Below are 15,107 nucleotides of genomic sequence, written 5' to 3'. Positions count from 1 at the left end.
CTTTCCGAAAAAAGCCGAGCTCCTGGAGGCGTGCCTGCCCTCAGTGCCATGGGCGGAGCTAAAGAGTCACGAGCGCGTGCAGCTTTTGCGTAGAGAACATCTGCTAGCTGCGACATCATTATAAATACAAAGGGAACAAAAACGTTCATGGTGTTTACATTATATGCAATTGTGCGCCGACTGCCAACAAAACACAGACATCTGATGCAGCTTTACTCACCACCCGTGATCTGCAAATCCAGAGCCAAACTGGGACTTGTTTACAAAGCATTCATCACCGAAATCCCGGGAACAAACAAACATACATGCACAACTCTGTTGCTGCCCCGGAAAAACAAACTTCATCCACTGTTCCCTTAACGCTGGGTTCTTTGGGAAGCTGAAAAAGGTAATCTTTCCCTCACAACCAAAAACACACTCCTTTGGTGACAGGAGCTGCATCTCACTTCGGAGGCTGCGTCCTTCAGAGATCGCATTTGAAGGCTGAATACTTTATCAAGGATGTCATATTTAAGAAAAGTAACCGTAATAAAACTGACTGATATGCATTGTGAGGTGTAAAATACTGTAATTTCTTTTTTACGTTGCAATCTAACACTTATTTTTCTTAAATGAGACTGTCTCGATGATGTATGCAGCCTTCAAAGGGTGCAGCCTCTGAATTGGGACACAGCCATTGTTGAAAAATCTCTCAGCTTCCATATCCTGAACAAAACGCGTTGATGGGCATGCTCTTGCTCTGAGTAATGTGTGTGTGCACACTTATCAGGAAGAAGTGCCTATACAAGGAATTCCGCTCTCTTTTGATGTCATACAGGCCATACTCGAAAAAAACTCTCTGAAACCGGAAGTAGTGTATTTGGCACAGAAATACTCCATCATACGTCTAACTCGTGTTTTGAAACTTTGGCCATGTTTAGCATGAGAATGCAACTCTTTAACAGTGTAAATAAGTCAGAATGCATGAAATAGCATTACACCCCCCCCCTTAAATATACATATTCATTTACACAAATACTCAAATAAAAACAATCATTTAAGTAAATTTTTTAATAGATTATGACATCTGTAATGTTATGGATGGATGGATGGATGGTGCGGTCCCACTGCCTAATATGTGCTGAACGTTCAGTTGAGCAACAAGATCACAGCACATCTCAGTTCTCACAAATATGCGTTCTGTGTCCTCGTCCCCTTCAGAGTTCGTTCTTTCAAGGTAGCCTGGCAAGACTGGTCTTCATTAAAATGTCTGTTTTTTGCATTCTTAGAATTGAGAAACAGCCTCGGTACTCGGTCTCAACATATTTATGAAATAGTTACATTATATGGAAAACAACAGATGATTTGTGTATAAATAAATTAATTGGGGTTTGGAACAACATTGTCATCATGTCAGAATGATGACAGAATTTTCAACTATCTTTGGGTTAATTTTTTTTTTACTTGAATCTTTGAAATCATTCAAAAGAAACAAAGTCTATGCTACAAGTGATAAACAGATAGTCAGTGTTACATGATTTCATAATAGAGCTACATCTGTTGTGCTCTCTTTATCGAATAAATCTGAGTGAAGCATTTTGATGGATTCTGGATTGTATACAAGTTAATTTGGGCCACTGAGAACATCAAGACACATTTATTAGATTGCACAATGGACTCCTGATAGTGATCAACACATTCTGGAAGCAGCTCAAAGTAATCTAGCCTAGATGATGGCACCACGTGTGGCACAGATTTCTGCCTCTGATTTAAGTAGGACACTGGCACAGTTGGCAAGCTCAAACCCTTGGATACTCTCGGGTTGCCTGACTCTTAATTGTGGTCTTGGTTAAGCCAGTTTCACTTTATAAGATATAATCATTGCTTAGTTTTCCTTGATCAGAAGAATAAATTGCCTGTAATCCCATTTTTCACATAAATTGCCAGAATCCCAAAAAAGAAAGATAAGAAAGATCTTGAAAGATAAGTGGTCTGATCAAATGAAGATATATGTTATCTAAATCCAAACTGGATTATCCACTAATGAGGGCAAAACGCATCTGGATGGGGTCGAATGAATGGATGATCAAATCAAATTCAGCTCATTAAGTGTGGTCTATGAAGTGTTATAACCTCACCTCTATATGTTGACGTGAGCCACCCGCTACTGTAAAGAGTGCAAAGCTAACTGAAACTGTATTCTTGAACTGAAAAGGGGTCTCCCCTGCTGCTCTGTTCAATGTCTTGGCTTCCGTGCCCTTGGGCTAAGCAGGCCTGATTAAAGGCTAATCTGGAACAAGAGAGACGGCTTGGTTCCTCATGGAAATGGACTGATGGAGATTAATGGTGGCCTCGCTCAATTATGAGCTAAAAAGCACATTCAACAGCATATTAAAAATGCGGGAGCAGGTGTCGGGAATTAGCTGTAATAACAGATGTCACAGACATAATTGAACATGAAGGTCTTCTTTACAAGGCAATTTCCAGATTAAATGTTTCAGGTGCCTCGTAAAAAGGACTGCAAGTGAGAGACGTGCTCAGCGCAGGACACTTGAAACAAAGCAAGAATAATAAAAAGGAATCTTTAGTCAAGTCAAGAACAGGCTGCAATGCCTCAGTATTTATTAGCCTCATTATATATATCATGGGGCGTTTCCTCCGAGGAGGCAAGGGAGTCAGTGTCTCCTCAAAAAAACTGGATGAGAAAATAATCGATATTACAAAAAATAAAACAATGCAAATATTACAAAATGTGACATTAAAAGGTGGGGGTGGACTTTACAAAAGTGGGGCCTGGCAGAAAAAGTTTGGGAACCAATGGGTTACTGTTTAAAGTGCAGGAAAGGGCTACCTGTATATAGTATAGTTTATAGCATTAGCTGAGATTTTTTGAGATTAATTTTTTTTATCCTCAAGAAAATGTTAATTATAATTGAATTTATTTAAAGAGAAAGACACTATTATAAACCACTGTTTAATTAAAAAAAGAAGTAATTTTATGGATCAGACTTGTTTGTTCAGCACACCCACAGATGCTCGATTGGATTGAGATCTGGGGAATTTGGAGGCCAAGTCAACACCTCAAACTCGTTGTTGTGCTCCTCAAACCATTACTGAAGCATTTTCACAACGCATGCGTGTTGTGTTCAGATTCGTGCATCAACACAATGCACATGTGTGAGTGTTCACGAGAGCACCACGACATGCGTTTTGTGTTCACACGAGAGCTGACATTGTTGTGTGAACACACTTTGGATAATATTATTTTGTAAATAAAGTGGTAAATTATGTTTTTTTTTTTTTTTAAACTAAGGACTCGAGTCACTTCATAAAACTGAGTTTAAACCACTGGAGTCACATGGAGTACCTTAATGATGTCTTTCCTACCTTTCTGAACTGAAGTGGTTGTGTTGGATCTCTATGGAGGAACAGAAAGGGTGAGTAATTAATGACAGCATTTTCATTTTTGGGTGAACTAACCCTTTAACAAGTTAATTTATTTAATTAGTTATGGAAAAAATAATTTTCCCCGCCCCAGACCTACAAAGGTCATCTTACATTTCATACAGTTGATTGGTGACATGGTGATAAATTAGTTGGAATGCGCACAGGCTGATTACAAGCTACAGGCAAAATAAGTTAAAAAATTCAATTTTGGTCAAATTTGAGGTTTTCACTTTAAAAAAAATGAGTTCAAGCCTCATCTAGCAATCCCAATGCTCCAAATAGCAATTAAACATCTAAAAGTATCTTTATTTGTACGTTTTCTGAGAGGAATGCCTTTCCTTTGTCCATGAAAAATGCAGTTTATCTCTACTCGCTTCTCGATGACTGGTGCTTCATCTCAGCACAAGTTTGGTATCATTTTAAGGTGAAGCATGTGTGAATATTAAAGGGTTAGTTCACCCAAAAATGAAAATCGTCATTAATTACTCACCCATGTTGTTCCACACCCATAAGTCCTTCGTTCATCTTCAGAACACAAATTAAGATTTTTTTGATGAAATCCTAGAGCTGTTTAGCAATTTAACCACCGCTCTCAAGGTCCAGAAATATAACACGTTAAAAATATTTTTAACATCCATTTTTCCCGTCATCCTTTAGCTAGAGTTACATTATATGATCACGCTCTTATTCATGAAAATGCTTTTAAACCATTCAAACGTGACAAGATACAAAAGAGAACGCAGTGTGGTAATGGCGCACGTCTGTGAATCTCCTGTCTGTGTGACAGACACACACGAATCATGCGCGCAGAAAGCCGCTTCTAAAACAGCGCGCCCACCGCATTGATTTCTCTTTCACGCTTGAGTGGACAAAAACACACAAAATTGTGTCAAAATACCAGTTTTGTCGAGTATCCTCATAAGCACAGTCTTAAATGAGTTAAATAAAGTCTTAAATGAACACAAAGAGTTGAGAAAAATAGGATGCAGATCCGTGTCATATGCTGCAAGTCTTAAAGTGACAGCAGCCTAGTACACCTGAAAACTTTAATGTAAGGTGTAATTAATCATGATTAATTACAGAAAAATGTGCAATTAATTATTTTTTTAATCGATTGACAGCACCTATATATATATATATATATATATATATATATATATATATGTATATAAACTGTACCTAAAACCACATCACTAAAAAAAAATCCCTGCACATAAGTAAAAACTATTCAACCATATCCAATAGCTACTATTATATTTCAAACAGGGTATCTGTGTTTTTTTCCCTACCATCTCCATTCACATTGGTCTAATAGATGTCCTTTCAGACAAGCACTTAGGCCATGCTTTGTCCATCTGTGCTAAGCATCTAATGGTACGAAATTAGCTAACATCACATTATTAATGAAAAAAAATCTTACAAGCACTAAAAATAATATGGTGAAATGTGGCATACACATTCAGCAAGCAGATTTGATTAGGAAGCTATGCTCTTTCAAAATGCTCTTTCATTCAGGGTTGTACTCAGGACATACATTAATGTGCAATGGACATCACTCTTTAATGACCCAGTAATTATGTGTTTAAATGCAATTGGAGTAGAAGTGAAACATATTAACAACCAGAATCAATGCACATCAGCAGTGCAACCTCAAGGAATCTGCTCTTTATGAAGCTAATTCTGTTGACTGAGCCAGCTTGGAGTGCTAAACACTTTGTCTCAACTTCCCCAAAGGCATCAGAGTTGTAAGATAAAGGTGCTGAAATAAAAAGAAATGTTGCAATTTGTGTTGCCACCGTCTTGTTGGCTTTGTGATGCCAACCAAGTTTAGACATGCAACATCCTGACAACTGCAATGGCAAAACAGTCAAGGCTATTCAGGCTTTTCTCCAGAAGTTCATCCTGGTTTCCACCTCCTTTGGCACTTCAGACTGTGAGAGTGGGATGTGACCGAGATGGAAAGCGAGAGAGAGTGGGGAAAAAAAAGCCCTGGGTTGCTTAAGTGTGAATATTCCCCCGGGTGAAAGCCTTTGCCATCGCTGTGTAAACACATGCTCTTTGAATTCATCTCTCTTCCAAGGCTATCGCCCGCCGCACCAAGTTTCTCATTATGGCAAAGCTGTCATGCATGTTATTTCACAGAAAATACAATTTGGTATAGACGCTCTCCTTCCAGTTTCCATCTGTCCATTGGAAAAGACCGGGGCCGGCGAGCAAAACGCAAAGCAAAGTGGAAGTGACAGGCCGGTGAAAGAAGTAATAGTCTCTGACATGAGGCATTGAAGACCCCTCACCTTCATTCTAACACAGCCTGCACGGAGTAAATAGTGGCTCATTCTCAACGCAAACCAACTTATAATGTTCCTCAGCAACTCTGAGCTCATTCCAGCACTATAACTTGAATTAGTTTGGAAATAACTCTCTAAAAAATTATTGTTTCAGATTTTAACAACCCTCTACTGTGGTTTAAAAGCCGTGATTTGCCTTGCACTCTCGAGTCAACGTCTTAAAGCAGGATGCCAATTTTGTTTGAAACAAGATGGTATTTTCGCTCTTCAATATGCCCTTCACAGTGTCAACAACTTATGAAAAGCTTCTCAATTATTTAATTCTATGGAACGCAGCGCCGCAAAAGGTCACAGGGACTTACAAGAGGAGATAACAAAATTAATTAAAGGCAGCTGGGCTTTTGGAGCAATGGACGGAGGTGTGGAAGATAGCAGCACACAACGGCCAAATCCCCTGGCCATTTCTCTTTGTTGAGAGGAAAGGGAGAGGGACTGTGCATCCCATAATGAAAAAGAGAAACATGCCAATCAGATGAAAAATGGCAAAGGCGAATGACGCAGTCCTGCTTTAATGAAATGAATAATTTGCCAAAAATACTCAGCGTTGTTTAATGCTTAATGTCACCAAATGTAAATATATCCTGGCAGATTTCATTGTGAAGAAAAAAACTTTTATAAAAGCCGCCCACTCTCTTGTGCAAATGTATTGTCTTTTATTTATTTATTTTTTATCACAAAGAGAAAAAAAATCCTACAATTAAGCTGTTTAACTGACTTTTCCTGCAAAGTACTGACCATATTTTGACCATATGTCTGAGAATTAGATAGTTCAAAGAGAATTGACACAGTAAGTGAGCACGAGATAAGATTTTTGATGGTGATGGACTATATAGACATGCAAACAGGTGAAGAAAGTAAGAAAGAAATCAAGCAGAAAGGACGAAAATGCAGTGATAAGGCACAGAGAGACGGTCATGCGTGTCAGAACGGGGCCACACGGCTGCTATGTCGTGCCAAAGTGCATGTTAGTGTGAGCGCCCACGGAAGACTGGCTCAATGAAATGACAGGATCGGAATTACATAAACAAAAGAGTGCGAGCGAGAGAGGCGGTGCTGTCATGCCGACTCTGCGTGATGCTGCCCGCTGGGCTCAGGGAAGAGCCTTGTAATGGGGCAATTACCTATGCAAACTGACAAATGGAAACAATAGGGCTGTCTCCTCCATCCCTATTCTTTTCCTAGCTTTTTTTTTTTTTTAGATTAATCCCTGTCACCAACTTAAACAACTGTAAATAGCATATAAATACATTCTGACTGTGTTTGCTTCAGTTAATGGGTTAATATTATTATATAATATATAATTATTATATAATATAATATTATTAATATTATCACTGTGAAGCTGCTTTGAAAATCTGTATTGTAAAAAGCGCTATATAAATGAAGATGACTTGACTAATAAAAAAGTTTGAATCTTACAGAACATTTTGAGATTGGTTTTTGTCACAGCATGCTGCCATTACTGAAAACGAACCTGTGATTATCATTACCTACATCACTGTAATGTAGAGATCAGGCTCTCACTGTGAGAATGCAAATGCCATCTGCAGTTGCTGTGTTCAATGAATCTGATGCAGAACAAAGTCTATCTAGAGCCTATACCGTAATTCTCAACAGGAGAAACATTTACCCACATAAGAGATTAGATATCTATGGATGCACTCAAGTGGAGGTTAAATTAGATGTCTACAGCAGAGAAGAAGATAAAAGAGGAACGAAGTCTTTAATGTGCATTAGAACAAGTGCATGCTTTAAAGAGTATACTAAAGATTTGAGTCAACATGAAATCAAAACCGACACATTAATGTAATGAAGTTATTGCAATAAAAGCAAAAAAATATAGATCTGACTATAAGAAAAAATGAAAAATAGAAAGAAACCATACTTTGTGCCCCTAAAGGCATAGTTCATCCAAAAAGTTAATTTAATAATTTTTCTCACCCTTATGTCATTTCAAACCTGTATGAAATTATTTTTTCTGTGGAACACAAAGATATTTTCAAGATGGGACCTAGGATGTTTTGGGTCACTTAGTATCACAGTATCTTCTCTTGTGTCAGACGGGATTTGAATGGCATGAGGGTGAGTAAAAGTTGACAGAATTTAAATTTTTGGGTGAACTCTTGCTCTGAGATTTTGGAAGCTTATTGTCTGCCACTGATCAGGCAGCTGCTAGTGATGATTATTTCAGTCGATTTCCTCACTTTGTGTTAATCCCATTTATGCTTGGAGCTTATTACCTTTACTTTCAATTAGAGATTCACAGATACTAAATTTCTCTGCCGATACCAACAGCCGATTATTCACAATGATATTGACCGATGCCAATACCGATAGTTTAGTTTTTCTTAAGAAAAAAAAAAAATCTCCCAAAAAATGTTGCAAACTATACAGGGAACCCTCTCATTTGGTACACTACAATATTAGAGGTTACAATTAACAACAGAGGTATTATATTCAGCTGCTGTTTATTTTCAGATATAATAATTAGACTCAAATAAAAACTGAAATGTATAAAACTTAGTATCACATAAGGTAGTTTTCATAAGCACTTGTCTTCATATATAGATAGCTAAGGAACTGTGAACACTGGAAAACATTCCTGAGGTAAATGTAACATGATATGACATTGTTCACAAGCTGTTTGACGTCTTTCCGCTGTTGAAATACAAATAAAGTGATAACATGAGACGTGATACATTCCAGTCAGTTGTACAATATCTTTTAACATACCTTTGATGTTCATGCATGTTTTTCGAGATATAACTTGTATTGAAGAGGACGAAAAGACTCACGCTCTGCGCTGCCGCCTGAACTGAGGTGTTACAGCGATGGTACTTACTGAGGTGTTTAACCCATAGATATACAGTACACTACAATCACACTTACTTACATCTGAAACAAGCCTAAACTAATCTTTGCGATTCTGAAAGTTTCAAAAATGTCATAAGTGCCCACTGAACTGAATATGGTCGCATGTAAAATTGCTGCATTAAGTCTATAATGTTGACTTCCTCATAATCTGCATGTATAACAAAGAGGATTTTTATAACCCTTGTGTTTGATAAGGCTGCATCCATAAAGATCATGATCTCTTGGATTCCAGCAACATTAATTTCTAAGATCTAACTGCAAGGTCATCTGGCTGCTTAATAAACCAGAACACTAGACCAAAGTTCTCATCTCTGAGGACGCATGCACTCTAATTGCAGGGAGGTCATAATTTTGTGTTACACCTACTTGGTTTTATTAAGTAGGTCCCAGTTGGGATTAAAAAAAAAAATCAGCAATTGTGCTTAGTACAGCAAGAACAGAACTCTTATACAGAAACGGATTCGGAGGGTCTTAGTAATGCCTGATAACGCACAGTTTAATGTAGTGTAGCATAACTAGAATAAGCTGACTGTTACAGGGCCTGTCATTTAGTCAGGCCTCAGTGTTTCTCAAACCAAAGGGAACTGCAGGGAAATTGCACATTACTGAGCTGAATCAGCAGCGGTCCCAGACCAGTGACCTGGGGTACACCAGGTACAGCTGCACACATTCAAACTTCAGAGAGATTATGAGTGGCTCATTTGCATCTTAGGCTACATCCACACGAGGCCAGATCTTTCCCTATTCAATCTTTTTTTCCCTCGTCTCAAGAAATATCTGCGTACACACGAAACCACTGGAACCGACTCAAAACGATGTAATATACATGCCAGATCAGTATGTGGCGCTGTAATTCTGCCACAGAGATACACTAAAAATGGAGAAAAAGACTTGGAGCATGCACATAAACCTTGCACGCTGTATATAAACTTTAGTAAAGCTTAGAAATAACACTTTATTGTGGCTCAGTAGCTTCTGTAGCACAAACACAAGCATCTAGAGTCTGCTATTGTTGTTGTTGTTGCTGTTTTGTGCTGTTAGCGGCGTCTGACTAGGGTCGACACGTGGGGTGATGACATCATCGTTTCACAAAATATACGGATTGGCTGTACACACGAAAACGCAAAGAGCGGCGTTTTCAGATTTATCCACTCTGGGAACCGGTTTCAAAAAATATCGGATTCATGTTCTGTAAACGCTGGATCCGTCTGGACGAAACACCTATACGATACAAAATGTTTGCGTATATACAAACCCGATTCCAAAAAAGTTGGGACACTGTACAAATTGTGAATAAAAAAGGAATGCAATGATGTGGAAGTTTCAAATTTCAATATTTTATTCAGAATACAACATAGATGACATATCAAATGTTTAAACTGAGAAAATGTATCATTTTAAGGGAAAAATAAGTTGATTTTAAATTTCATGGCATCAACACATCTCAAAAAAGTTGGGACAAGGCCATGTTTACCACTGTGTGGCATCCCCTCCTCTTTTTATAACAGTCTGCAAACGTCTGGAGACTGAGGAGACAAGTTGCTCAAGTTTAGGAATAGGAATGTTGTCCCATTCTTGTCTAATACAGGCTTCTAGTTGCTCAACTGTCTTAGGTCTTCTTTGTCGCATCTTCCTCTTTATGATGCACCAAATGTTTTCTATGGGTGAAAGATCTGGAGTGCAGGCTGGCCATTTCAGTGCCCGGATCCTTCTTCTATGCAGCCATGATGTTGTAATTGATGCAGTATGTGGTCTGGCATTGTCATGTTGGAAAATGCAAGGTCTTCCCTGAAAGAGACCACGTCTGGATGGGAGCATATGTTGTTCTAGAACTTGGTATACCTTTCAGCATTGATGGTGCCTTTCCAGATGTGTAAGATGCCCATGCCACACGCACTCATGCAACCCCATACCATCAGAGATGCAGGCTTCTGAACTGAGCGCTGATAACAACTTGGGTTGTCTTTGTCCTCTTTAGTCCGGATGACTTGGCGTCCCAGTTTTCCAAAAAGAACTTCAAATTTTGATTTGTCTGACCACAGAACAGTTTTCCACTTTGCCACAGTCCATTTTAAATGAGCCTTGGACTAGAGAAAACGCCTGCGCTTCTGGATCATGTTTAGATATGGCTTCTTTTTTGACCTATAGAGTTTTAGCTGGCAACGGCGAATGGCACGTGGATTGTGTTCACCGACAATATTTTCTGGAAGTATTCCTGAGCCCATGTTGTGATTTCCATTACAGTAGCATTCCTGTATGTGATGCAGTGCCGTCTAAGGGCCCGAAGATCACGGGCATCCAGTATGGTTTTCCGGCCTTGACCCTTACGCACAGAGATTGTTCCAGATTCTCTGAATCTTTGGATGATATTATGCACTGTAGATGATGATAACTTCAAACTCTTTGCAATTTTTCTCTGAGAAACTCCTTTCTGATATTGCTCCACTATTTTTCGCCGCAGCATTGGGGGAATTGGTGATCCTCTGCCCATCTTGACTTCTGAGAGACACTGCCACTCTGAGAGGCCCTTTTTATACCCAATCATGTTGCCAATTGACCTAATAAGTTGCAAATTGGTCCTCCAGCTGTTCCTTATATGTACATTTAACTTTTCCGGCCTCTTATTGGTACCTGTCCCAACTTTTTTGGAATGTGTAGCTCTCATGAAATCCAAAATGAGCCAATATTTGGCATGACATTTCAAAATGTCTCACTTTCAACATTTGATATGTTATCTATATTCTATTGTGAATAAAATATAAGTTTATGAGATTTGTAAATTATTGCATTCCTTTTTTATTCACAATTTGTACAGTGTCCCAACTTTTTTGGAATCGGGTTTGTACACCTAAATGTGTCTCCGTGTGGACGGGGCCTTAATATAGTCTGCTGTGTATCTCAGAGTACAGTATTAAAGGAAGAGTTCACCCAAACATGACTTCATTTACCAACTCTAATGCGAACTAATGCTTACTCACCCTAACCACAGAAGAAAGAAAGTCATAAAAGTTTTGAATGACATGAGGGTGAGTAAATGACAGAATTTTCATGTTTGGGATTTTTTTTCTTTAAGATACTGCTCTTTAAACCCATAGTTGTTTTTATGGGTTGAAAAAAACAAAAATAAAAAATTACTGTAAAAAGGAAGAGACTGTATAACAGCTGGCTAAATCCTCCCATCTTTGGTAGATACAGAAGAAATGGTGTTACGATTTTACTAGATCCCCTGGGTATCCGTCATCCATCCATGGATGAAGTAGCTAAAACATTCTCTATTATCTGGTTATTGATTTTTGATACAGCAGCTACAAGAGACAAAAAGAGCTCTCAAAACAGGAAGTGTTCAGCTCTAATGCAGCAGACTCTTGCAGACAGGTCTATTTTCTTTCTAAGCCCTGTGGGCTCTGATGAGGATTTATTTTAAAATAGCTGGGCTGCTGTGGTCAGGCCCTACTGGTGTGATGAATTTTTTTTTGGGTGGTCGACAGCAGCAAGACCTTGCCTTCTTCAAGAGGCACTTGAGGTCATTTCAGCTCAACAGAGGCTTAAGGTGTTGACAAAAGGGTGAGATGTTATAACAGAACTGACAGCAATAAACCCACATACTCTGTCAAGGTACTGACCTCTCCTTGAAGTCCAGAAAGGTCTTTCCCAGGCCGCTGCCCCCACTCACCATGGTCAGGTCAATGGCCCTCAGCAGAGCAAAATGGACCTTGATGATATCCTGTGGAAACAAAGAATTGCTAACATCCATCTAAGCCTTATTTATGTGTTTGTTGTGCCATACTTTAGTCCCCTCAGGAACATTCCCTTGCTGTCAGAGAAGGTTTTGCCTATATTTCTGGGTTGCCAAAAGTTAATTTAGAAGCTTAAAGGGATAGTTCACCCAAAAATGAAAAATCTGTCATCATTTACTCACCCTCAAGTTGTTCCAAATCTGTATAAATTTCTTTGTTCCGTTGAACTCAAAGGAAGATATTTTGAAGAAAGTTTGTAACCAGACCACTTTGGGGCACCATTAACTTCCATAGTAGGAAAAAAACTACTATAGAAGTCAATGGTGCCCCAAAACTGTTCAGTTTAACACATTCTTCAAAATATCCTCCTTTGTGTTCAACAGAACAAAGAAAATTATACAGATTTTGAATAACTTGAGGGTGAGCAAATGATTATAGAATTTTCATTTTTGGGTGAACTATCCCTTTAAGCTCCTAAATGAACTAAATGAGCTATCCCTTTAACCTGACTAGCTAGCAGCTTTTCTCAAACAATTCATTTAAAAACGCTGATTCATTCAGGAATGAAACAAAGGTGCTGACTGTGATTATCTGAACTTTGAACACCACCTTACAAAACTCAACCGACGAGTAACACGTCTCCGGGGTAATGCTGAAGCTGATGCTTCACTTCATAGGAGATCAATGCTTTGGTTAACGATGGTTAATAGGCGTCCCCTTTTTTAATACACTCCATATAGCGCTCTTTGTGACGAACAATATCATATACTTTGTTGGCCATTGAACAGATACAGCAACTGTTTCTGCTACGCACTGGTATTATCAAAGCTCTTATGTATCTGAAAGTATATGTAATATCAGCAATTTGCATATTATGATGCATATTATTTTACATATCTTTTTTATATTATAGTTTGTAAAAAAAAAATTTAATGCACTTTATTTTTTAAAACAAACAAATATATAACTTGAGGTAATAGTTTCAGGATCCTGTCACCTTGGTTGGTCTTATTTTTAGTTTGGTGACAGGATCCTGACACTCATGTTATTTGTCTTGTCCTCGTGTGAGCATACGGCTTTGGCGGTGTTCTCTGGGCTGTGCACTCTTATGTCTTATGTTTTGGGTGTTTGTCTGAGCACATTGCTTCTGTCATGTTTGTTTGCCATGTGCTCTGCTGCCTTGTCTTGAGTGTTTGTCTGAGCACATGGCTTCTTTCATGTTTGTTTGCCATGTGCCTAGCTTTTGTTTGTTTCTGTGTGTCATGTCTTATTCTGTCAGTCTGTAGTCTTGGCCCCGCCCACTCGTTACCTGATTACTGGTTTTAGGGCTGCACAATGTATTGCGATTAAACCGCACGCGAATTGGCAAAGGCTGCAATTATTTCAAGCACAGCTTGTCAGAGCTGTACGGCTCTGTGATCAGTAGTAAATGCTTCTCCATCTGAAAGCCAGAGGGCGCTCTCACGCAGAAACTCCAAATATGCCCCGCCACAGAAGAAGATAACACGCATCATATCGCTGTAGCTGAATAAACAGAAGATTGAAACGCTTTAAATGATTAAACATGACTAATAAACACGACTGCCTTAATCTGTGTAAGAAGCCACATCATCTCACAGAAGGACGCTCAACTGTTGTTATGAAGTGAGTTTGGAGTAAAAACATGTTATTAAATGTTGTCTTTTGTTGTTAATAAATGCTTCTCATGTCTGGAAAGATGTTTGAGGCGTGTTGCTTTTGCAAATGTACATTATAAGCGACTCAAATTCGCAGTGCTTTCAGATGGATTAGCATTTGGAGCCATACTTCACTGACAAGCTGTGCATAAAAAAAATAAATGCACTAAGAATCATTTGAACTAATTCGTACTAAGGAGCTCAATGTTATTTTTCGTATCGTGCGATAAATCGTGCAGACCTAATTGGTTTATTGATTTATCTTTTTGAGCTTCCCTGGCTGTTCTGCATTTAGCAAATCCTGATAAATATTTAGTAAATTCAACAAGTTATCTACAAAAAGATGAGATTTTGAATAATTATTTTACTTTGACAACCCTTGATAAGAAATATATTCTGAAAAACATAAAAAAATATCTAAAACGTAAAATACCTAAAAAAATTTGTAAAGTACAGTAAATGATCACTCACCTCTAAATTCACAAATATGGCCTCCATCTCCTGTGGCAATAAGACTTGCTTCAGGGGGATCATATAATTCTAAAAATGTAAAATAGAAAAAAAATCTCACAAATGCAAAAAGCCCATATGGCACAAAAAAAAAAAAAAAATCAGAACTGAATTTCAGAAATGAAAATGTATTACAGCATACAATCAAACACGTGTAATAAGATTGCTTAAACATTTTTGTGGTTTGGTAATTGTCTTTGACAAATAAAAGTCAGATACTATAGTGTGGCTGTGGGCAGGCTGTTCAAACATATAATCAACCCTGTGAAATCCTGGCAAATGCATCTATTTGTTTGACTTGCAAAAATGAAAGATTTCAGTGCAATACTGACACGTTTGTCTTAATTAGGAAGAAATTAATCAAACGTTAACCAGTCAACAAAGCCTCTGTCTGGAATATGACTTCTGCATGACCCCTCACTGTTTTGACAGGAATTCATCACCTCTACTAAAAGTACACCGGCTTATTATGTGTCATGCTTTAAATTCTGTTTGTTGTTTGTGACAGCGCAACTAGAAAAAGAGCATTCAAGTTT

The 15,107-nt window shown here is 38.3% G+C and overlaps 1 protein-coding gene across 7 annotated transcripts in view; it reads right to left on the bottom strand.

The window, feature by feature from the left end:
* Positions 1-15,107, bottom strand: part of vav2 (vav 2 guanine nucleotide exchange factor) — a 183,066-nt gene that overhangs the window by 21,139 nt on the left and 146,820 nt on the right. For all 7 annotated transcript variants that reach the window (XM_051876807.1, XM_051876809.1, XM_051876806.1 and 4 more), the window contains exons 7-8: positions 14,533-14,601; positions 12,272-12,372 (exon numbers count right to left, since the gene is read on the bottom strand). In XM_051876807.1, coding sequence (XP_051732767.1) covers positions 12,272-12,372; positions 14,533-14,601 — 170 coding nt within the window. The remainder of the gene's footprint in view (positions 1-12,271; positions 12,373-14,532; positions 14,602-15,107) is intronic.

This window comes from Ctenopharyngodon idella, chromosome 21 (genome assembly GCF_019924925.1).
Source record: "Ctenopharyngodon idella isolate HZGC_01 chromosome 21, HZGC01, whole genome shotgun sequence".
In the NCBI taxonomy this organism is placed as follows: Eukaryota; Metazoa; Chordata; class Actinopteri; order Cypriniformes; family Xenocyprididae; genus Ctenopharyngodon; species Ctenopharyngodon idella.
Note: the sequence above shows the minus strand (reverse complement) of the source record. Positions and strands in the feature narration are given on the sequence as shown.